This window comes from Trachurus trachurus, assembly GCF_905171665.1.
Source record: "Trachurus trachurus genome assembly, chromosome: 23".
NCBI classification, from domain to species: Eukaryota; Metazoa; Chordata; class Actinopteri; order Carangiformes; family Carangidae; genus Trachurus; species Trachurus trachurus.
Window position 1 is genome coordinate 853,470 of NC_139912.1, and position 25,335 is coordinate 878,804.

The 25,335-nt window shown below is 44.7% G+C and overlaps 2 protein-coding genes and 1 long non-coding RNA gene across 3 annotated transcripts in view; 1 reads left to right on the plus strand and 2 right to left on the minus strand.

The window, feature by feature from the left end:
* Window positions 1-2,877: 2,877 nt before the first annotated feature.
* Window positions 2,878-5,802, plus strand: gpr19 (G protein-coupled receptor 19; the record flags this gene model as incomplete). The annotated part of the gene is made up of 2 exons (XM_083999332.1): window positions 2,878-3,192; window positions 4,846-5,802. 2 exons carry the CDS (start codon window positions 2,878-2,880, stop codon window positions 5,800-5,802), a joined length of 1,272 nt encoding a protein of 423 aa, XP_083855458.1.
* A 4,403-nt stretch (window positions 5,803-10,205) lies between these two features.
* The window catches only part of ncaph2 (non-SMC condensin II complex, subunit H2), a 37,730-nt gene continuing 22,600 nt past the window's right edge, over window positions 10,206-25,335 (minus strand). Inside the window, exons 10-18 of the mRNA XM_083999333.1 lie at window positions 23,067-23,168; window positions 22,896-22,940; window positions 21,719-21,789; window positions 21,109-21,208; window positions 14,056-14,142; window positions 13,043-13,092; window positions 12,815-12,916; window positions 12,211-12,360; window positions 10,206-10,442 (exon numbers count right to left, since the gene is read on the minus strand). Of these exons, the coding sequence (XP_083855459.1) occupies window positions 10,305-10,442; window positions 12,211-12,360; window positions 12,815-12,916; window positions 13,043-13,092; window positions 14,056-14,142; window positions 21,109-21,208; window positions 21,719-21,789; window positions 22,896-22,940; window positions 23,067-23,168 (845 nt within the window). The 3' untranslated portion in view covers window positions 10,206-10,304. The remainder of the gene's footprint in view (window positions 10,443-12,210; window positions 12,361-12,814; window positions 12,917-13,042; window positions 13,093-14,055; window positions 14,143-21,108; window positions 21,209-21,718; window positions 21,790-22,895; window positions 22,941-23,066; window positions 23,169-25,335) is intronic.
* On the minus strand, window positions 23,263-25,021 carry LOC311006680. The gene is made up of 3 exons (XR_014596385.1): window positions 24,949-25,021; window positions 24,459-24,536; window positions 23,263-23,324 (listed from the first exon to the last, which is right to left on the minus strand). It is a non-coding gene; the product is annotated as an uncharacterized lncRNA (long non-coding RNA).

Consider the following 25,335-nt stretch of genomic DNA (forward strand, 5'->3'; position numbering starts at 1 on the left):
TAGTAATAATATAGAATAAACAAGTTAAAAAAAATAATATATATATATATAGAAAAAAAAACTTCTCCCCTCCTCTTCTTCCTCCTCACTCCTCCCCCCTCCTCTCCCACCCTCCTTCCTTCTCTCCCCCCCTCCTCTTCCTCTTCTTCCTCTTCTCCCACCCTCCTTCCTTCTCTCCCCCCCTCCTCTTCCTCTTCTTCCTCTTCTCCCTCCCTCCTTCCTTCTCTTCCTCCTCCCTCCCTCTCCCTCCTCCCCTCCCTCCCTCCTCCTCTGAATCACGGTGAACCTCCATCATGAAGCAGCGGCGGCTTCTCGTCGCTTCTTCTCCGCCGGTGAGTTCCGTCTAACGGCGCCGTTTCCCCCAAACACTCTCGGTCCGGGTCCGAATCCGGATCAAAGACCAAGACCAGGTCCTGGTCCTGGTCCGGTTCGATCCGGATCTAGGTCTGGTCTGGTCCGGTTCAGGTTTGTGGTCCAGTCTGCCGTCGCAGGCCGCATCAGGATGCAGATGAAGCTGCTTCTGTTTCTATCAGGGATCGATGATAATGACGTCATGAAAGGGTTAATTTATCAGTGATCATTAATAATCAGCTGCAGCAGCTCGGTGTGTGTGTGTGTTGTTGTTGTTGCTGCTGCTGTTGTTGCTTCTGTTATTGCTGTTGTGCAGCATCAACAACAACACAACGGTGTATTGACAGTGAGTGACGTCACGGTGACGTCGATCGGATCAATTGAACGTTTTAATTTCCTGATTAATTTAATAAAAAAAAAAACACCAAATAATCACGAAGCCTCGACAACAAACTGAAACTGTGTGACGTCATTTACCTGGGTGGCGTCACACCGATCGATGACTGAAACAGCTGATCAACACGGATCAATGAGTCTCATCAATAATTTAGTTGATCAAAGTTCAGATTTTAATAATTTTCTGGCGTTAACAAACAAAACGATAAATTGATTAAATCATCGATTAAATATAAATGTTTAAAGATTGAATAAAGTATTCTCTATTCTATTAAACTGATCGATCGATCACAAGATTTAGATTTCTAACTTTAAACTGTAGCTACATTTACTCAGATACTGAAGTGTTGGACAGGTGACAGGTGTTCCTCCTGACAAAGTGGATTCTCTCTGGTTGTCGTTGTGTTTTGATTGATCAGTTTGTTATTGATCAGTTAAAGGTGTAGTTACAAGTTTAATTCCTCCTGGCCAGTAGGTGCAGAACTCCAACCTTCTGTTGTACTGGTTGCCAGTTACAGCCGTAGCTAAAGTTTTAATGCTGTTGCCATAGAGATCATTCCATGCCGACGTTGCCAACGTAACCAGATGTAAATATTTATATATTTCGGACCCGCCAAAATGTATTAAACAATTATTTATATACTATTTTTTTTAAAGGAGCATTATCGCAAATACATACTAAACGAGGCTGCTCTCTCTCTCTGACAGCTGCTCCCCTCTAGACATTCTGTGGATGCATTATTTTTTTTAAATTAATCCTTTTGATGAAAAAGTTGTAGCTATGACCTTTAAACTCTGATTATAGAATAAAATAGAATAAAACTGTATTAACCCTTTGCAGGAAATCAATGAGTCAAAGCAGCTCCAATAGAATAAAATAGAATAAAAACACAGACTCTAGTGATAAAGTTAATGATAATAAAGGATGTGTTATTGATCGGTGATGGAAGTCGTTATATATGATGATATGATATGAAGTCGCTGCTCAGAGGAAACTCAGACCCTCAGGAGTTCCTCTGAGCGTTAACGACCTCGAGGCCTCAGGGGGCGGAGCCTCAGTGGACTGAACCATGTGACTCGTTAATGAAATTAACCCCGAGCAGCCTGGGAACCGTGACGTCACGTCACTGTGCTGGTGTGAAGACGAGTCCATGTCTGTCCTGGTGAGACAAACACGGTCCTGGTCCTGGTCCTGGTCCAGCAGTGTTGGGCACATTACTTTTAAAGGGATAACCAGGAGTTTGTACTTGGTTATAAAAAAGTCTAACATTAAAGCAGAAGTAAGTGATATTTTTGTGTTAATCTAAGTCTTAAATAGTTGTATCTTCCGACAGCAATCACTTCTATAGAGTGTTTGGTCTGAAACACGGGTCTGTCAGTCACTCTGCTCTGCTCTGAGCCCAGGAGAAAACTTTCCTTGTATCCTACAAGTTTTATCCAATGAGGAGAGAGAACGGCATAAAGGGGCAGTCCTCTCTGTGTGTGCAGCCAAGGGATGCGCCTGAATGTGGTGACGTAGGGACGAGGACCAATAGATCCATGACGAGGGCGGGGGCTGCTAACTCCATCTGCTGACAAGACGTTATGGTGCGTTCAAGGCAACTCGTAACTCGTGTTTTTCCGACCTGTGAAGTGGTACCAGTTCGATCTGGTACGAGTTCACGGGTCAGAAGTTACGAGTGGCCGTTATAGTGACTTTCACAGGTAAAACAGGTCGGAGAAACACGAGTGGGTTGCCTGGAACGCTACAAAGTCGTAAGTTGTGACTTGAAGCTGTAATTTACGGTTTCAAAAGCCTGCCTGGAATGCAGCATTAGCCAAAACCACCGGATCGCTTACTTCTGCTTTAAGTAGTAAAAGTCCATTACATCTGGGGTGCATTAAGAAAAGAGGAGAATTAAAGCCTATTTCTAATAGATTCCATGAATGGCTTCCAAATGTTCTCAGAGTCATCTGAGGAGCCACATACTGAGTATCTCAACGTTTCAAGTTTAAGGAGCTGTATCAGGCTTTATTGTGTTTTTAATCCTTTTGAACACTTGTCTAATGTTGTTCAATAAAGTTTTCAATCAATCAATCAATCAATCCCTCTCCTCCACAGCTCGTCCCCCCCGACGCCGCAGCGTAGCGATGGTTTACGCCCAGCAGTCGAACACCGTTGGAGTCGCCCCCTCCATCCGCTCTCCGTGCTGGTCCTCTTACCTGTCCTACAACTTCTCCCAGAGTGAAAACTCCACTGAGGCCCCGCCCCCCCCCACGGCCACGCCCCCCGCCGCGCCCAACGCCACCGCCACCTCCGCCTCCTATGAGCTGACTGCAGGCGAAGTCGCCGCGCTGGGATTGGTGTTCGCGCTGCTGTGGCTGGTCTCCATCCTGGGCAATGCTCTGGTCTGTCTGGTCATCCACCGCAGCCGCCGCACGCAGTCCACCACCAACTACTTTGTGGTGAGTTGTTGTGGAAATTTCCTTTAAAGGGATACACCAACATTTTTTTTTTTTTTTCGTGTCTTGCCTCACTCCCGAGTCCATGACCAGGAGATAGACACCATCCTTTCCACTGTGCGTGCAGTAAAAAGGGAGATAGAGCCGTATCGCCGTAATTAGCTTAGCTCAAACACTGGAAGTGTATGGGTAGTGTTAGCCTGCCTCCACCTAAAGTCGCTAATTAGCTTAGCTCAAACACTGGAAGTGTATAGGTAGTGTTAGCCTGCCTCCTACCCGAGTCAGAAGCTGATTTCATTTTAGCTCTAAACTCTGTAAATATTTCACTTTATCAACATTTCAAACATGTTTAGGTGAGAAAGTAGCCGTTTAGATCAGCAGTGTGTCGTTAATTTGTCTAAATACCAGCTGTTTACTATTTTGTTGGGACGAATTTGGCGCTACTTAAGCTAGCCGTTGTGACCAACGCACTTCCGGTTACTTTCACAAAATAAAACACCCGTTGCCCTTTACATACAGAAAACCATGACGATAGAATTTGTGCTTTTACTTTGAAATAGGAAGCTAACCTACCCTCGATGTAGCTAGCTTGAACCAAAATAAAGCGTCTTTGCTTGAACCCTCCGTTTTGACCGATCTCGTCCCGTTAGCGGCATTTGACCGCTCAAGATGCCTTACCGGAGAGTTTTGTAGCTCTGAGACGAAGATCGGCCCGCCGGTTTCCCTTTAGAGTTGCTGAAGAGTTTCTCTGATGACTTTAGGTGGAGGCAGGCTAACACTACCCATACACTTCCAGTGTTTGAGCTAAGCTAATTAGCGACTTTAGGTGGAGGCAGGCTAACACTACCCATACACTTCCAGTGTTTGAGCTAAGCTAATTAGTGACTTTAGGTGGAGGCAGGCTAACACTACCTATACACTTCCAGTGTTTGAGCTAAGCTAATTAGTGACTTTAGGTGGAGGCAGGCTAACACTACCTATACACTTCCAGTGTTTGAGCTAAGCTAATTAGCGACTTTAGGTGGAGGCAGGCTAACACTACCTATACACTTCCAGTGTTTGAGCTAAGCTAATTAGTGACTTTAGGTGGAGGCAGGCTAACACTACCTACAGTGTTTCCCATTAATTAAAGAGACTGTGGCGGCCCGCCACAGTCTCGTTAGGGCCCGCCACAGTCTCTCACAGAAAAAGAAAAAAAATTAAAAAAAAAAAAAAAATTTCAAAAAATTTTTTTTTCCTCACGTGTGTCTACGTGCGGTGCGCCCGCACGCGAGCGAGGCGGCAGTTTGAGAGGCTGACTGGCGGAGATGAGAGCTGGTGAAACACTAGCATGGTTATTTAAAACACCATCTCTGATCTCTGCCTGCACATAGATACACAGACACGTGCGCACGCTAAATGCGCTATATCGCGCTAATTGCTCAGCTGCGGCGCTATATCCCCCCCCCCCCCCCCCCCCCGGAACAACGACCCATCATCACCCCCCCCCCCCCCCGGCCATGGTCTCCTGAAATCCTGTGGGAAACACTGACCTATACACTTCCAGTGTTTGAGCTAAGCTAATTAGCGACTTTAGGTGGAGGCAGCTTGAACGTTTTTTTGGAGAGTGCGTGTTTTTCCTTGTTTTGTAAATAAACATCATCGTTTCCGTTGCAGGTGTCGATGGCGTGCGCCGACCTGCTGCTGAGCGTGGGCGGCGCTCCCTTCGTGCTGCTGCAGGTGGCGTGGGGCGGCTGGCCGCTGGGCGCCGCCGCCTGCAGGGCCGTGCGCTTCCTGCAGCACCTGTGTCCCGGTGTGCAGGTGTGCGTGCTGCTGTCCATCGCCGTCGACCGCTTCTACACCATCGTGCACCCGCTCAGCTTCAAGGTGTCGCGGGAGAAAGCCAAGAAGATGATCGCGGCGTCGTGGCTGTCGGCCGCCGCCTTCGTCTCGCCGTGCCTCTTCCTCTACGGGTCCGCCGGCGGGGACCACTGTGACTTCTTCCTCCCGGACGGCAGCTGGGGCGCCGTGGCCTTCGCCGCGGTCCACCTCCTGCTGGGCTTCGCGGTGCCGGCGGCGCTGGTGGCGGCGTTCTACCGGCGCGTCGTGCGCCACATCTGGAGGATCGGCGGCGACGGCCACGCGGTGCGGCGCACCACCAACATCGTCCCGCGGACTAAAGTCAAGACCATCAAGATGTTCCTCATGCTGAACTCCGTCTTCTTCCTCACGTGGACGCCGTTCTTCGCCGCGCAGCTGTGGCGGCCCGGCGGCGGCGGCGGCGAGGCGGGCGGGGCGGACGGGCGGCGCTCGCTGCTCTTCTTCGCCGCCGTGGCCTTCGTGTCCTTCAGCTCGGCGGCGTCCAAGCCGACGCTCTACTCCGTCTACAACGCCAACTTCCGGCGCGGCATGCGCGAGACCTTCTGCATGTCGTCCATGAAGTGTTACCGTAGCAACGCCTACACCATCACGGCGAGCTCGCGCATGGCCAAGAAGAACTACGTGGGCGTGGTGGACGTCCCCGCCAAGACGGTCGCCAAGGACGCCGCCCTCTACGAGGCGTTCGACCGCGACGCCAAGGAGAAGAAGGTGGCGTGGCTGACCAGCGCCAACCCGCCCAACACCTTCGTCTAGAAACTCTGAACGATAAAAAAACTTTATTCAACTCACAGAAACAGAATGTGTTCAGTTTGTACAAAGGGCTTCTTCTTCTTCTTCTTCTTCTTCTTCTTCTGGTCCCGGCCGGCGGCCATCTTGGAAGTTCTCAGCTCGCCAGTTTTCTACTTCACATTTGAACTCTCGTTTCTTTCTGTGCCGTGTTTCGATGTGACCGCGTCGCCATGAACGCATCAGAGTCTGTGTTTTGTTTTGGTAGCTTGTTTGCTAGCTTTTTGGCTAGCTTGTTGGCTAGCCAACCGTAGCGTGTCAGTGCAGCGCTGCAGTGGTCGATGCATGTGGTAGAAGCTAAGCTAAGCTAACGCCGGTAGCCGTTCGTCAACACCGACATCATCCGCTTCGCTACATTGAGAGTCTCGTGGTGAGTTGGCGAGCTAACGAAGCGCTAACAAGGCGCTAACGGGACGTTTTGTCCTGGTTTTAACAAAACTTATCAAACTGACGACAGATTGTTGATGAAAAACCTCCAGATAAAACACAGAGAGGAATCTGCAGGGACACGGGCGCTGTGCCGCCATTGGTCCAATCCAAACAGGAAGTCGCAACAGGAAGTCGGTCTTTTTCATGTGTCTTGTTACTTATTCGGTGCTACAATTGGATTTAACGATAAATGTCTTCCTAATCCTTTAGCCAAATTCTTTATTCACAAAGCCAAATATCTACAAACTCCACCCATCTTCACATACGTCTTAAATGAATTCCATCTCCATATTAAGTCCCTAAAATGTATTAAGTCCAAACATGCCAAAGACCTCTACTCAATGTACAAAAAAATGTTCTCTCTTCCCTTCTATTTGATATGAGTTTGTTTTGTTTTTTACTCACTTATCTTAACTTTTGTTATTCTTAATTCTTATCTTTGAAACATGATCCGGTGGTTTTGGCTAATGCTGCGTTCCAGGCAGGCTTTTGAAACCGTAAATTACAGCTTCAAGTCACAACTTACGACTTTGTAGCGTTCCAGGCAACCCACTCGTGTTTTTCCGACCTGTTTTACCTGTGAAAGTCACTATAACGGCCACTCGTAACTTCTGACCCGTGAACTCGTACCAGATCAAACTGGTACCACTTCACAGGTCGGAAAAACACGAGTTACGAGTTGCCTTGAACGCACCATAACTTCTTCTCAGCCGATGGAGTTAGCAGCCCCCGCCCTCGTCATGGATCTATTGGTCCTCGTCCCTACGTCACCACATTCAGGCGCATCCCTTGGCTGCACACACAGAGAGGACTGCCCCTTTATGCCGTTCTCTCTCCTCATTGGATAAAGGTTGTAGGATACAAGGAAAGTTTTCTCCTGGGCTCAGAGCAGAGCAGAGTGACTGACAGACCCGTGTTTCAGACCAAACACTCTATAGAAGTGATTGCTGTCGGAAGATATAACTATTTAAGACTTATATTAACACAAAAATATTGTTTACTTCTGCTTTAACTAGTAGCCTAAATTATGCAGTTTCGGTAAATATGTAACTGCAAAATAAAAAATATATATAAAGTGAAACAATATATTCCGGTATGGAGCGGCGAATGGTGAATAATCTACATGAAAGAAGGCCAACTTCTGGTTCTGATCTTCCCTGCAGACGGTTAAATCCTCTCTGGTCCTGTTGGAGGTTTCACACCTGCAGAGTTCTGGTTCTGGTTCTGGTTCTGGTTCCTCAACCCAATGCTGATGTGATTTAAATGAATGTAGATGATCTCCAGTCCGGTCGGATCAGTGAGTCCAGACCAGACTAGACTGAAGGACTCAGAGTCAGAGATCAACTCTGACGTTTCACTTTCACTTCACCACAACAACAAACTTTGGTCTTTTTCTACTTTTTTTTTTTTTTTTAGATTTTCTGAGGTTTGTGTTCTTGTAAAACTCACTGCAGCACCAGATGTCAGTCGTCAATGAACCTGAGATAGAACAAATGTCCTAAATCAGCCACCATACTTTAAACTTTGGGATAGTTCACCCAAAATTCAAATTTCTCAATCTCATTATGAGAAGTTTCAGAGTCCTCCGTGGCTTCTCTGAGTTACAGGGGGTCTCGGCGTAGCAGTGCATGTCCATATAACGGTTGCAAATGGATGCCAACTGTCTTCGTAACAAAAAGACACACCAAAAAACATCCAAATACCTCCATGCTGCTCGTATGTAATGTCCCTCTTGTATTGAAGCCCCGAAATGAGAAATTGTTCCGAAAAAATTTTTATAAGCACTGTGTCTGTGCAAATCTCACACGATTTTTGTATTTTTGTGACCTGCCAAGGGACTACAGATGCAAATTGGCTTAAAGCTACAATCTGGTATAGTGCATCAAATGGCAACATTTATGTTTTAACTGTACGCTGTCCCTTTTAAATAAATTAAAACTGGTTGATCGAGACACAGGCAGAGCAGTGAACTGAGACACTGGGAGCTTCCGCTACAAACAAGCTTAAAATATAGACTTATTTAATTATTTTCTTAACAATTTCTCATGTCGGGGCTTCAATACAAGAGGGACATTACATACGAGCAGCATGGAGGTATTTGGATGTTTTTTGGTGTGTCTTTTTGTTACGAAGAAAAGTGAGCTCCGTTCTCAACCGTCATATGGACATGCACTGCTATATCTCAACCCAGGCATCAGGGCTGTTCTTCTATGTTAAGAAGGTCACTGAGTGGTTTTAATTCTATACCATCACTGAACTAAGATTGATTCCAGATTTCTTAACAACAGAATTGATTATTAAAATGTTTATATTTTAAATGATTGATTAACTTTTAATTCCACCAATATTTAAGAGTAAAGTTATTTTTAAATGGAGTCAGGTTAAATGAGTATTTACTTTACTTTATTTAGAAAACCTCATCTTAACACCGGAAAGACAAGACGCGTATTGGGGAGATATTGTTTAATATTGATGAATATTTCCTCCCCTACAGGAGCCCCGCTGTAACTCAGAGAAGCCACGGAGGAAAATTTGAATTTTGGGTGACCTATCCCTTTAACTTGTTTGAATCAGGTCACAACATTTCACAGTTAATTGAAATTAAGATCAATTAAGTGAAACTACTGATGACATCACCTCTGCTTTAACCTGCTTGTACAAAACACTTCAACATTTTGTGATGAAACTTTTGTGAAACATCTTTGAGACTTTCTGTCAGAGCTCCTGTGAGTTAAAGGTCCAGTCCGTGCTTTATACTTCTGTTTAAACTCTCTCTCTCTCACACACACACACACACACACACACACACACACACACACACACACACACACACACACACACACACACACACACACACACACACACACACACACACACACGTGGTTCTGATGTTTTGAAGCTTGTGTGTAGACGATGTGTGTTTCTCTGTGTACAAATAAATTATTTATTTATTTTATCATTTTAATTAAATATATTTAGTAAAAGCAGCAAAAACACAACCGGCCTCAGTTTGTTCATGTTTCTGTTCAATAATCAATAATCAATCATGTCATTCACTGTGTTTCCTCCTCAGTGGGACGTTATAGATCGCTGTTGTGAACATTTAAAGGTGCAGTGAAATGAGGGGAAAACAGTGACATCTAGTATTCTGTATCTATCATTTATCTATTAAAGGGATAGTTCAACATTTGGGCAAATTGGCCCATTGCCATAATCCCTATAGTCATAGCAGTAAAGGTTCATCACCTTTAATTGTCGGTGCAAGCTGTTTTTAGAACGGCGAAGCAGAGCCGTGAGCTGCTCAGAGCTACGCTACGGAGGCTCATTATGGGATTTCTTGGTTTCCCTCATCAAACTCATCAAATACACAATCCAACAACTCCACAACGCTCTGGTGGACAAGTTGTGAGCTGCACATTCACCACGCTATGAGATAATAACACAACGTTACCAGACAGAGTTGTTTCAGAGGGAAATGCAGAGACTGTTGATGAAAAACTGTCCCTGAAGGCAACGTGCATCAGTGGTTTTACATGAATTTCCCTCTAAAACAACTCTGTGTGGTAACGTTGTGTTATTATCTCATAGCGTGGTGAATGTGCAGCTCACAACTTGTCCACCAGAGCGTTGTGGAGTTGTTGGAGTGTGTATTTGATGAGTTTGATGATGAGGGAAACCAAGAAATCCCATAATGAGCCTCCGTAGCGTAGCTCTGAGCAGCTCACGGCTCTGCTCCGCCGTTCTAAAAACAGCTTGCACCGACAATTAAAGGTAACGAACCTACTGCTATGACTATAGGGATTATGGCAATGGGCCAATTTGACTAAATGTTGAACTTGAGTATTCGATTTCTTTGGTACTTATTACTGTTACTTGAATACATTTATAAAAATTGAACCATGAAGTTTGATGTTTGAATGTTTTCAACGTGCTCATTTTTTTTTTATTACAAATATTCATATTTCATAGACGAAGAGACAAACAGAGAGTAAACATTTACAGAGTTCATGATCTGAGGAGGAGGAGAAGAGAGGAAAAGGTCAGAGTGAGGCAGCGGACGACGTCATGGTCTTGAAGCGGTCGGTGGCCCTGTCGGTGCTGAGCAGCGTCAGACCCATCGAGTCCACGCTCCGCTCCAGATCCTCCACGCTGTCGATCTCCACCGTGTAGTCGTTGGCCTGGCAACGCAACACACACACACACACACACACACACACACACACACACACACACGGTCACATGTCACGGCACAAAAAAAAGCTTCAAAACCACTAAAACTCTCCGTCCTCCTGGTCTAGTTTCTTCATGCACTGATCAACTTTGAGATTTTGGGCTGTTTCTCTTCTTTAACACGTCTTCTTTCAGAAAAGTGGAAAGAAATGATAGAAAAAAATCCACTTTAAAGGGCTGGGAGAAGTTTCAGAGTCCCAATGCCCAACATGAGAAATTGTTCAGAAAGAAATTAAATACATTTTAAGCTTGTTTTGTAGCGGAGAAGCTTCCGTTACAAAACAAGCTTGAAATATAGACTCATTTAATTTTTTTCGGGACAATTTCTCATTCCGGGGCTTCAATACAAGAGGGACATTACATAGGAGCAGCATGGAGGTATTTGGATGTTTTTTGGTGTGTCTTTTTGTTACGAAGACAGGTGGTATCCATTTGCAACCGTCATATGGACATGCACTGCTACGCCGAGACCCCCTGTAACTCAGAGAAGCCACGGAGGACTCTGAAACTTCTCCCAGCCCTTAGTCCACATGAGGGGGAGGAGATCATGAGTGAAACTTCAATTTTGGGTGAACTATCCCTTCAAAGTTTTTATTTTACTTCTTTTCATCAGTAAATTTCTCCTAAACTCACCAGGAGTTAGTCTGAGCCGTGTCATGTCAGGTGTCATTGTAAAGCTCTCTCTCTCTTGAACAATGATGTCATTTCCTTTGTATCATAGCAACAAATGATAAAAGTAGGATTGACATTAACAATCTCTGTAGTTTTACAGTCCAAGTCTTTAAAGGCCCCATGGCATGAAAAATGTGATTTTGGTTATTTTTTCATGCTTGGGGAGGTCTCTGGGCCACATATATACTGTCCCATGCATCAAACTGGTCATAAACGGAGAAACACACACCGCCCATTTGTACGAACATTCTCTTTGAGACGAGCAGATAGCACTTCCTCCTTTCTGTGATGTCACACACAAGGTAACTCCGCCCACCGTGACCAGTTGTTATTTTTCAATTTCTATGAATGCAGCTTAGGTTTCAGTTACTTGCCTGTGATTGGCCCGACCACATGCCACTCTAAAACAGTCAGCCAATCAGAGGAGAGGTTCTCATTCTCTCTTCTGATTGGCCAAATGACCTGTGCCTGTTAGAACTCCAGAAAGAGGCAACAGAAAGGGGCAATATAGACGATATGAAGCAGATCACAGGTACTCAAAACCAATGATACATCTTGTTAGGGATATCAGCAGGTAAATAAACCCAGAGAAAAGTGCACAGCATGGGGCCTTTAAAGGCCGTTTTCTCAGAAAGAGTTTTTCAGACTCAGACTCCTCTCTAGAAATCTCCACTTCAGCAGCACTTCCAGACACCAAACCTTCCACTTTGATCCCTTTCTATATTCTGAAGGTTTTTACAGAGGGGATTGTTGATATATCATTCACAGCCTCATTTATACAACATTTTATTACTACAAACATGGAGACATTAGATGTTTTAAAGGGCTGGTGACAGTATTTTCTCATTTACAGAGTGATAGAAAGAGATATCCACAATCCTCCTCTGGAAAAACTAAAGACTCTAATATGTCAACTAAATAAAACAAAGCAGCTTTATCCATTGTTCAGATTTCTGTTCTGATATATATGCAAATTAGCGAGACTAAACTGAGCGGTCAGCCTGTGTGTGTGTGTGTGTGTAGTTCAGGGAGCGTGGGATTTACCAGCTGCAGCGAGGCCAGCAGATACTTGCAGGCTTCAAAGTTGTCCAGCCCGTGAACGATGGAGGAGAAGGAGCGGTGCTGCCCGACGCCGCTCAGCGCTCCGACGATCCGGTCGCCATAGTCGTGGATGTCGAACACCGCACGCTCCTCCTGGAAAACAAAACAAAACAATTTTTAATTCTGTTAATGCGTCACATTATTAAAGTCCCCCTAAACCAAAAATAGATTTAAAAAAATATATATATATTATTGAAAATGTTGGATTCAGTTTTTCATCACCCAGTCGGGTTTAATACGTCAGAATCCCTAGAAACCAAAACCCTTGATTAGAGTGAATGCTGATTCAGCATTCATTAGTGTGAATGCTGATTCAGCATTCATTAGAGTGAATGCTGATTCAGCATTCATTAGAGTGAATGCTGATTCATACGACGGAGTATTAGGGCCACATTGACAAATAAAAAAATTCACAAACTTCGAGAATAAAGTCGTAAATGTACGACTTTATTCATGTAATGTTATGATTTTATTCTCGTAATGTTATGACTTTTTTCCTCGTAGGAAATTTACGACTTTATTCTCATAAATTTACGATTGCCGTCACCTGCATGTCGAGCTCAGGACGGATCATCTCCTCCCACTCTTTGACCCGTCGGGACAGCGCCGTCTCTTGAGTGTAGCCCTGGCTGTTCACCACCAGCTGCTCCTGCACACACACAGACACACACACACACACACAGGAAGTCACACCACCTTTCACAATAAGAGCCACCACCTTTCACAATAAGAGCACAGCACAGGTGAAGTGTGTTTGTGTGTGTTGAGGACGAACCACTCGCAGCTTCACGAGGTCCTCGTAGTTCAGCTCGTCTCTCTGGTCATCTGCACAAACACACACAGAGAAACACACACACACACACACACACACACACAGACGCACAAAAACACACACGTCATTATTCATCATCTCACCTGTGTAGCTCTGATCCGTGAACTCACCTGTCGCAGCCTCAGGTGAGTTATAACAGATCAACAGAACAGAACTCCATAGAGAATGAATGGGAGAAGGTCAGAAAACTAACAAATCATTGGAGTTTAACAAACGTCTACTGCTCAGGCATACTTTCACCGAGAGACTTCATTTAAACTTTAAACAGTAGACACAAGTCTTGTGTATTGGCGTATTAATCCACGTTTTGATAGGTCATATAGTTTTTGATCAATCCCTGATCAATGACCATGATCATTTTTGGAGAAATGATGAGATTATAATGGGTGTGTATTGCACGGAATGTTCAGAGCGCGTGACATCATCGGTTAGAGTGGGAGAGAGCTCCGAAAAATTCCAGATTTTTCCTCTTTCCACACTCGGCCCGGCCACAATTTACACTCTACACACGTGATTTTTTCCTAAGTTGAAGACAAACTTGTTCTGTTTCTCATCATGTGCTCAAAATTTCAGAGAGACTTACAGAATTTGAATTATCAGCCTCTAAGTGCGGCCACGTCTGTCTCTGCTCCTCATTGACTCCAATACAAAGATTTTCTGAGAGAAGCAGAACGGACCGATGTTTTAAACGCGCACGTTTCTGCTAAATATTTACTGTAGAAACACCAAATCGTACCAAATCGTTCATGAAGTCCTTACAGTGATGATGATCTGTGTTTTGTTCTGATAGGAGTTACCGTTTTGTCACAGTAAGCCTAAATGTGAGACCAGTGCAGAGGCAGAAAATCGCTCTTTTTCTCCACGTTTCTGTCTGCCTCAGCCTGGGGGGCCCCTATCGCGCTAGTTAACATGTTTCTAAACACACACACATCTATCTATCTATCCATCCATCCAACCTGCTTGTATGACTTCTCCACCACCAAACTCTGCTGGGATGTCGTCAGGAAACGCTTCGTGGTCGTTGTCCGAGTCGTCGTCGCCGCCTTTAAAAGACAAAAATTTAACTTTACTCAACGTCAAGAAGTTCAAGTTCACAAACACTGAGGGCGTTTTCACACCTGCAGTTGTTCCGATTCAGCAACTAAACCGATACAACTGTTGCGTTCTTTTTTCTGGGCCGTTTGTGTTCACATTGCATGATTCTAAAGCGGTACAGCGCTTTGCGCTGTGGAACAGCGCCATAGCAACGGCCCTAACAACACCCCATCAGCTGATCAGCAACAATGGCAACAATGAACCGCGGGCTGACTTGCAGTAGTGAGGAGGTTCAATTTCTTATTAATATTTGGGCAGACGAGTAGCCTATTTAGTTGAAGTTCAATTAAAAAAAATGCCCAAGCTGACTGGTTTATGGCTGGGGCGAGACCTTGAAGTGTGCCTATAATGTGCTATAGCTACAAAAGTCTAATAGGCTGCTACATTATTATTATTATTAGCCTATTATTATTATTAGCCTTATAGCCTATGTGTGACCAAGCGTGCTGTCCGCTGTCTCAGTGCTGACACGTGAATGAATGACAGAGCGTGTCACTGCCCGTGAGAGAGAGAGAGAGAGAGAGAGAGACAGGGACCCCAGTCGATGTGACTGGAGGGGACGAATGAACGACATGTTTCTTGGCATGCATTGCTGACCTGGGCATTGTTTCTTAATAAATTAGGAAAACCTTTCTTATCATTCCCCTTTTCCGTGCATGGTTGAAGGAGATTGGCTTGCATCCACGCTCCACTCGCTCCTGCACCGACAGGTCCTCGCATGTCACATAAACCAGTCCGGGTGTGTGGACACCGCATCAACTCGCCACCCGCATCTATTTAAACTCCGTCACTTTTTTGTTCTTTTGCCCTGATGGGCAGAAGAACAAAGGTCGAAACATTGGCCATGGAGACAAAACTACAGCAGCCAATTGATTTTTTCAGTGCAGGGATCAAGAACTAAAAAGGCAAAAAAAAAAAAAACCACCGCGGACAGCGCTGCGCTTTATCCATCATGCGTTCACACCGGCGTGTGTGTGTTTGTGTGTTGGGGGGGGGACAGCAGTACATGTGAAATTGGGGGTCACGACTCAAAAAGGTTGAGAACCACTGCTCTAACACACCCTTTTTGACTCTTTTTTTCTTCTAGTAAACGGGCAGCGTAGCATGACTAGTTATAGGGGTTGTTTGCGGAGCTCTGCCCGGTGCTGATCGCCGCGGGTCAGCTTGGAAAGGCTGGTGGACTCATAGAGTTTGTGTCTTTCTTTTCTTTTTGCCACCGGCTTTCCTGTTTTGTGTACATTATGAAAAGGCCAAGACGACACGCTGCTGATGCTCCATTATGTTTTTGGGGCAGTTGCCCGTGGTCCTCCTCCTCCGGTTGCCAGGTAACCAGTCAATTTGTTCCGATACATGTGTCGGTTGCGTTCTCACTACAAACGAACCGCTCCAGGGCTCGGATGGAAACGAGCCGAGACCGCCTCTCCCAAGCGATCTCGGCCCGCTTGTTTTGTTCCGCATCGAGCGCGATTGCTGTGTTCACATCTGACCAAACGAACCGATATATGACGTAAACGCTCCCTGTTTCGGAACAAATGGTCAGGTGTGAAAACGCCCTGAGAGTCTGAGGCTCCTTTTGTCCCCAATAAAGTTAAAGAAATACATATTAAAGTCTTACATAGATATTATCCCTGTAATGAATTCATTAATTGATTTAGATCTGATGGACTCAAATGTCTTTATTGATTTGGGAATCTAATAAAGTTTTACTAAAATTATGGTCTTATTCTTAAATGTTGAATGCAAAAATAAGGAAGTTAATAACGTAATAAAATTGCTGTGTCTGTTGGGTAAATTCCACATACACAAAGCCAGATTTCTCCAGTCCACGCCAAATGAAACTTTATCTTAGGTGGAACTTAAATCTTTTTATGACTAACATTTGTAAAAACAAGAAAGCTTTGAAGACATCCAGACTTATGGAAAAGATTATGGTCCATATTACTAGATAAAATCTCTACTGTTTTTTTTGTTTTGTTTCCAATTTTTGCATATATTTATTTCTGACTCTTTATTGTTCATAATTATCCTTATGCATCCGGACTGTATTTTTATTTGATTTATTTATTTATTATTTCATTTATTTATTTTTGTCAAGCTCTGCTATATGTATTACGCACTCTCTGTACTTCAGTGTTGTTTCATGTCAGTATGATGTCATGTTTGTATAATGTTTCAAATATGATTGTGATGTTTTATGTGTTTTATTATGTAAAATGTTATAGCACCTCCTATGGATCATTAAGAGGAATGCAGCTCTTTTCACAATATTTTAGGTTGCATTTTTATTGGTTGTTCAGGTCACATGATTAACCAGGTCACATGATCAGTGGTAGGAAGTAAGAAAAAACTAGAGGACCACATGGGTTGAAATTTTCTCCTTTTTTACTCGGTCTCATCTGATTGTGCAGAGCTTGGAGCAGCTTTGTGTGTGAGTAGAATGATTAATCTGTGTTTATAAAAATTATTTCTGCTCATATTTTGTTGTATTTCATAAGATGTATTTACATTATTTCATTGCTATTTTTGTGTTGGTTTATTTACAGTTTCACATGATTAAAACAACTCGTCATAAAAACGCTGTACCTTCAGTAAAACTGAGTTCATCTCGACAGCACGTCTTGCCTATGTCATAACATGGTGTTTTGAAGGTGACAGCTGCATTAAATTAACTAATCAGTGTGGAGTGGTATGAAGACTGTGTTTCAGACATTCAGGTGGAGACTGGCTGTGAAGAGGAGGCTGCTGGGCTGTGCTGTGCTGGACTGTGTTGGGCAGAAGAGGACTCCCCCCACTTACCTGGAACCCCCCTCACAGAGGATCACTGGCACCCTAAAGAAGAGGAAAGTTGGATACTTTTCCCTGTTCACCTCTCTCTGGTTCTAACTCTCTCCTAGAAATCAGCAGGCTGTAGGAGACCAAGCTCAACGAAGGTTGAGGCATCAGACGGTGTAGTACTGCAGAAGGAGTGGGCCCCCTTCCCCCTTGGAGTTCTACTAGAGCCTCATGATGAGAGGAATCCAGCGAGAGTCGAGGTAACGAGACCTCCGTCTATCAATTTTGGTTTTATTATAAACCATCTCCTGGACTTGTTTTAATCTGTGCTGTGTCCTTTTAGGAATAGATTGCCCTGCTGCTCCCCTGATTGAAGGCCCTGCTGCATCTTAAATCCAGCCCACCAGAAATGCACATTCTATTGTGAATAAACAGTGTTTCCCCTTTTATTCCAACTTGTGTCTTGTTATTTTAGCTCAACGTGGTTCCCAACCAATCCAAGTTCTAGAACCTTTTAAACTTTTAAGCTTTTATTCTTAATTGTGTGGTGTGACATATTTTGGTGTTGTTGGCAGGATTTGGACTGTAGTGTTGGGACCTCATTGGGTTAATATACTAGACCAGGAATTATGGCAAATCCAGCACCTGCCATGGTGGCACCCTTTTTCATAGGGGCACCCTGGGTCCCAAAATTCACCGGCCATGGCCTGGATTTTAATGAGTGGAGAAACCAGATGCAAGCCATTCTCAGAGCACAGGTATGGGCTGAAGCACAACAATGTGACTTCATCATTAGCACTCTCGAAGGAGAAGCCAGACGAGAAGTCTTGATTTTGGATGAAGACGAGAGGGCCACTCCTGCAATGATATTTGACCTTCTTGACGAACTGTATGGTGATAGAGAGTTTATTGGTTCACTACGATCTATGTTTTTTGACTGCAGACAAAAGCCAGCAGAAACTGTTCGAGCCTATGCTCTTCGCCTTCGGGAGCTGGGTAAGAGACTGCAGTCCAGAGACCCTCAAGCTCCTGCACGGATGGATGTCCAGCTACGTGACCAGTTCATCACAGGGCTGCAACCAGGAGCCATTCGAAGTGGGGTAAGAAAACAACTTAGAGAGACCCCAGATTATACATTTGCTAGGACTCGGCAAATGGCTCTAGACATGGAGATGGACCAAGTGGAGGGGGATCGGCTAGAGTCGACATGTGCCTCTGTTACTGAAAGGAGGGTGGCGCCAAACCTGACAACAAGCTGGAAAGCAGAGCTTAAGGATGAAATACTGGAAGAGGTGAAGGGACATATATGTGAGGTCATACAACAGGAGTTCCAGAGGCTCCGCTCCTCCCCAGTACAACAGGTAACTCCCCCTCATAATAGCCCAATCAACCATCAACGCTACCCTCGCAGCCCTACACCTTACCAGCAAAGGGGAGATCAGAGGCCACGTAGCCCGAGCCCTAGGAGACCACACCAGCAGGAGAGACTCCGAACTAGGGATTCAGGGAGGAGGTCGAGAGCCACTCCTAGAGCACATGCACAGCACCATAATTCCACCAAAGACACGAGTTTTGGTTTGAGGTGGGATGAGCAAGGCCGACCTATATGTAAGCGGTGTGGAGTAAGTGGCCACCTCTACAGAGAATGCCCACAGCAAGATTTAAATTGCTGAACCCAGTTACCACGGGCCAGGTGACTGGTAGCCATACAGCGGCCCAGAACGAACTTGTCAGAGAAGCTGTAGTTGGGTCTTGCCCAAAAGTCCCAGTGACCTTTAATGGTAAAACTGTGAGTTGTATAATGGACACGGGCTCACCTGTGACATTAATGTCTGAAAACTGTTTTAACCGTCTTTTCCCCATGCAGGAAGTAGGTCCTGTTGGAGACCTCAAGTGGCTAAGGCTAAGGGCAGCCAACAAGACCAAGGTACCCTATGTAGGCTACGCCATGATGGATGTAAAAGTGGGGGACCTGGCACTGGGTGAGTTGGGAGTCGTCATCACTGAGGATATAACTGGTGACCCAAATGAACCACCTCTGTTGGGTATGAACATTATCCAGTGCTGTTGGAATGCAGTTGGACCTGATTCACAGGCAAAACATAACTTTGCTTCTGCCCCAAACCCAGTGAAAAGGGCCTGGGAAATGTCATGTGAGGTTTGCAGACGTATTGACATGACACCCCCCTCTGGGACCCTTCGGCCAGCCTACAAGTCCCCTGTTTGTGTTCCAGGCCAGAGTGAGATCTTGCTCTGGACGAGAGCGCCATCCAGTGTCCTCGATGGAGATAGTGTATTGGTGGAACCCTTGGAAGAGTCCGGGCTGGTCTCTGCTGCTAGAGCGTTGGCTACTGCAACCCGTGGACGAATACCAGTACGGGTAAGAAACCTGGCCCCTTACCCTATATGGTTAAAGCGCTACCAATCTATTGCCACTTCTTCAGCCTGTCCATCTGACATAAGAGAAATGGAGGACCTCATCCTAAAAGAAGTCAGTCCTGGTGTTGTGGAGGTGGGTGTAGGACAGGTGAGCACCGACTGCAAGGACGAGATTGTACAAAATCTGTGTTTCCAAGGTGATGGCTTGACTAACATCCAACAGGAGAAGATGCAGGCCATGTTGCAGAATTGGGGACATTTGTTTGCAAAGCATGACGAGGACTTCGGGTGTACAGGACAGGTGCAACACAACATCCCCACTGGTGTAGCGGCACCAATCGGTGAGCGGTACCGGCCCATCCCTCCAACCATGTACCAGGAAGTCCGTGGCCTCCTGAAGGACATGTAAAAAGGCGGAATCATAAAAGAGAGCTCCAGCCCATGGGCCGCCCCCATCGTCCTCGACCGCAAGAAGAGTTGCGTTTTTGTGTTGACTATCGCAAACTAAATGCTGTCACTCATAAAGATGCCCACCCACTACCACGCATTGAAGAGGCATTAACCACTCTCTCCAAGGCTGAATACTACTCCACTCTGGACCTGGCCAGTGGCCAGTGGCAGGTTGAGGTTGCACCTCAAGACAGAGAAAAAACTGCCTTTTGTACCCCATTTGGGTTATATGAGTTTGAACGCATGCCCTTTGGCCTCTGTAACGCTCCTGCGACGTTTCAGAGGCTGATGCAGAGATGCCTGGGGGGTCTAGTCTCTGACTCTGCATTAGTATACCTGGATGATGTCATCGTCTTCTCTGCAGACTTTGAAACCCACATGAACGACCTCGAAAAGGTATTTAAAAGACTGTCTAGTGTTTGGCTTGAAGTTACGCCCTGACAAATGTGCTTTATTCCAGAGGCAGGCGAAGTTCCTCGGACATGTGGTGAGTGGAGAAGGAGTGGCTCCAGACCCTGAAAAGATAGCCTGTAAATTTGGGGACTCTACGACGAGGAGAACTGAAATAGATGACAATCAAAGTCACATGACAGCTCATGATGTGGACGTTTTTATCATAACTCAGCTTCTGCAAACGGAGTTCTGCATGCAGATGCAGCGCAGCTGCTCTGCTCTCACCTGCGCTGCTGCTCCAGCTGCTCCAGCTGCTCCAGCTGCTCCAGCTGCTCGAGCTGCTCGGAGCTGAACCAGGAAGCTCTCAGCCGACTGTCCGCCCGGTCTTCAGCTGGAGCAACACCGTGTCCTCCCCAAAGTCCTCCCGCGGTAAAATCTGATGGTCTCTGGGCCAAAGCAGACCGGCATCACCGACCCGTACCACAGAAGGACCGCGACCACCGGCGGGACCGGTCTTCCCGAGCCGCGGTGGCCGACAGACCCTCACGCTCCGCGGGGAGAAGCTGTGACACGGCACGGTGCGTCTGTGTTATTGTTGTTTAGTGGCGCCCCCCCCGCCCCCGATGGTGGTTTTGTGAATAGAACAACAATTGTTGTGTATATTTATCCCTCCAACTTGTGTCTTGTTATTTTAGCTCAACGTGGTTCCCAACCAATCCAAGTTCTAGAACCTTTTAAACTTTTAAGCTTTTATTCTTAATTGTGTGGTGTGACACCTACTCATCATTGAAGATACCTAGATACTTCAGTCGAGTTAAAAAGTGTTTAGCTGTCTGGTGATGTGTGCAACGCTACGCACTCAGGTGCCAGAACAATGATAATAAAGTTTTTTGAAAAAATGAGATGTTTTATTATTTTACCCAGAAGCTCCGGGTGTCTGAATCCCTCCACAGCCTCCTCCCCCTGCTGCTCCGGCTGCAGGAACGTCGTCCTCAGCTCCTCGTCAGAGACCAGCACGCCCTGGTCACATCATCAGCATCATCATCAACATCAACATCAACATACAATAAATTAATTAAATGTAAATTCACAAGCAAAAAACCAAACTTCACTGTGTTTATGAAAGAAATGGAGCAGTATATTTCAACAATTTCCCCCTCACAGAACAAAAAAGCGATCAAAACTCTGACTGATGCTGTACTTTTAAGGTATTTACGTAATCTGATAACTTATTCTCGCACCTCTTTATTTTATTACTATTTATTTACTTTTATTGCTGCTAATATTATTTTTATTTTTCTCTCTCTCTCTCTCTCCTTTTTTTTCCTTCACCTCTCATCTCTTTGTTAATGTTTTGTTCTCTCTCGGTGTTGTGTTGATGTTTACACCAGCAACAACGTATTGTATGGTATTTGTATGTGCTGGTCACTTTCAATAAAGTTTTTTGAAAGGAAAAAAAAAATAAACATACAATAAATAGTTACTACGGTAACTGATGATGACTATTATGGTCTGGACACACACACTCACCCGCTTCCTGTAGATCCTCTTCTTCGTCTTCAGTCGGTTCTTCATCGTGCTCAGATAGATGTAGTTCAGGTCTGTGAACACAGGAAGCTGCCGGTTCATTTCATTTCACACTCGGCCGTGAACTAACTGGGTGTTTGCACTGATTTGATTTGATTTGATTTATTTATTTATTTAGCACAATTTTAAAACAGTGCAAGGAGGGAACGAAGCCTATAGAAGGCTTGTACAAAATTCCACTCCCATCAATCATAGAATTACATGAACTCAAAATTAGAAATGAACAATAAAATGTACAGTGCAACATAGAAAGACTATGAAACACAAACAACAAAAGAAAAGAAGAAGGATGCATCATTAACATTAACAGAAAAATAACACTGAAGGTTATGACATAAGGTGTTTCTTCAGTAACTTTCTAAAGGATGTGTAAGATGTTGTTGACCTCAGAACCAGAGTTTTGGACCTCTAGATGTGATATTAGATTGATGCCCAGATGTTGGACAGAAGGGTAAATGAAGATTGCCACTATGCCTAGTTGAATATGAATGGAGGTCAGATGAAAAAGTAAAAAAAAATGTTGAAAAGTGTCAGGAAGATTTTGTTTAGCGTTGATAAACTTATGCACAAACAAACATGAATGGAAGACATTAAGTTTATGAATGGGCAATATTGAATATTTCATAAATAGGGGTGCAGAAGGTTGACACTGACACAGGCAAAGCAGTGAACTGAGACACTGGGAGCTTCCGCTACAAAACAAGCTTAAAATATAGACTTATTTAATTTTTTTCGGGACAATTTCTCATGTTGGGGCTTCAATACAAGACGGACATTACATACGAGCAGCATGGAGGTATTTGGATGTTTTTTGGTGTGTCTTTTTGTTACGAAGACAGTTGGTATCCATTTGCAACCGTCATATGGACATGCACTGCTACGCCGAGACCCCCTGTAACTCAGAGAAGCCACGGAGGACTCTGAAACTTCTCCCAGCCCTTAGTCCACATGAGGGGGAGCAGATAATAATGAGGGACATTTCAATTTTCCCTTTAATATTGTTGTATTGTTGAATTCATTAATAAATGAGCATGTAGCAGCCTGAAAGATGGATTCAAATGTGTCCTGCTTATTATTATTCAGGATTATTTCAGTTCAAGTTCAAACATGTGGAACAAACCTGCGAACTTGGGTCCGTTCTTCAGCTTGTGCACAGGAGGGTCATCTACAACACAACAACAACAACACATCATTATCATCATCATCATCATCAGTGTGTGTGTGTGTGTGTGTGTGTGTGTGTGTGTGTGTGTGTGTGTGTGTGTGTGTGTGTGTGTGTGTGTGTCCTCACAGGCGCCAGTGAACCAGCTCCTGAACTCCTGCAGAGCCGCCGGTCGTTTCCTCTTCCTCCTCCCTGGGTCCTCCAGCCCGTCAGGAAGCTTGTGACATTTCCCTGAACACACACAAACAACATCAACATCAACATCAACACTGAGTCCAGCCGCCTCCTCTCCCTCCTCTCTCCGTCCAACACCCGACGCTCACCTGGTTTTAGGGGTTTGTCCTCCTCGAGGACGGAGTAGGCGTCGTGCAGCTTCCACACGTCCACCTGGGACACAGAGACCAGTCACAGCGTTTACGTTAGGGCTGTCCCCATTATCATATTTTGATAATTGAATATTATATAAAATCGATCAAAATCGAAGCTTCAACGGCCGGTGTGCGCGCGATCGTAGCGGAAATAATGGAAGTAATGGCAAACAAACAGGACGCCAAGTAGCCGACTCATTTTAAAGGGAAAACGAGGAGTTTTGTTAAAGTGAAGTGTTTTCACACTACATTTATGAGCCTCCCCGCACGGTGAAATTCTTTGACCGGTGCAAGACAGACTCATGTTTTCATTCATCAAGAATTAAAGTCAGAGGTTGGAAGACGATCACATACCGTCGTAGTTCCCACCATAAACGGAGATTCGGCGGCGTTATTCTCATGACTCGCCACGAAACCGAAAGTAAAGAAACGCTGGTCGGCTCGCCCAGCATTTCCACCACCACTAATAATAACAAAATAACCATAGAGACAAAACCATAGATTTATCTAAAATGGACCATTAACAAGTGGTAACGTAGATTCATCCACATTAATATGAGAATTTTTTATTGTCGTGGAATTTTTCGTTCTGCCGACGGAGAAACTCCTCGTTGTCCCTTTAATGTAACAGTTGTTGATGAGAACCGGTGTCAAAAAGGAAAAGAGGAAAAAAAAAAAAATCTATCACAGACTTCATGATTGATTACCATGGCAACGAACGAAGCTTTGAAGCTTCGATTTTTTTTTGGTCAGCCCTAGTTTAGAGTTGTTTTAGAGGGAAATTCATGCAAAACCACTGATGCACGTTGCCTTCAGGGACAGTTTTTCATCAACAGTCTCTGTATTTCCCTCTAAAACAACTCTGTGTGGTAACGTTGTGTTATTATCTCATAGTGTGGTGAATGTGCAGCTCACAACTTGTCCACCAGAGTGTTGTGGAGTTGTTGGATTGTGTATTTGATGAGTTTGATGAGTTTGAAACCAAGAAATCCCATAATGAGCCTCCGTAGTGTAGCTCTGAGCAGCTCACGGCTCTGCTCCGCCGTTCTAAACCTACTGCTATGACTATAGGGGTTATGGCAATTGGCCAATTTGCCTTTAAATAAAGTTATTTCTAAAGAGAATAAATGGTGAATGAAGTGTGAAGACGTACGATGGGCCGAGCCTCGTCCTCCCTCCTCTGCTTCTCCACCTGTCGTCTCTCTCGGATCATCCGGCCTTCGCCTGCAGCCTGAGACAAACACACACACGCCATTAACGCAACATGGAAACACACTGGCTCAGACCGGTTCAGACCGGTTCAGACCGGCTCAGACCGGCTCAGACCAGTTCATTTATTTATTTAAAAAGGGACAGTACACATTAATGAACATTCGTACGTGTGCACAAATGTAAATGCGTCAGAGTTAGCAACTTGCTAATGTGCATCCGTAGTCCCTTGGCAGGTAACACACAAACAGACAGAAATGCACAAGAATTATACAGTGGTTCACAATCATATACACATTCATACCTAGACATAAAGTGCATGTGATCTGTAAAGTGCCTGGTATAAAGTGCCAGTTTCTAAAGTGCAAGTGCAAGTTTAAATAGGTACATACTTACAGAGATAAATTGCAATATAGAAAAATAAGACATAAGACCTGCTGTCTGTCGATGTGTTCCTCCGGCTGCTGGTCCACGTCCATGTTGTTGTCGTCCAGCGGCAGGAAGTTCTCTGCAGCGTCGTCGTCTCCAACATCTCCATCTCCAGGGGGCGGAGCCGCTAAAACAACCAGATGACATCATCACATCAATGTGTCTGCTTTGTTTTCATTATTTTCACCCGGAGTTCTTGTGTATTTTTAGGTTTTTAAATGTCTTTAAAGAGGAACTAAACCCCTAAACCACTTTTTTCTGCTGAAAACAAATATATTTGGGTATAAGGTAGTGTTGTCAGTTGATTCTGGTCCAACTTTTGACATTTTAGTCAAAATATTTCAATTTGGTGTATTTTGTAGTAAAAATGTAGAGTGACTGCCCTCTATGGG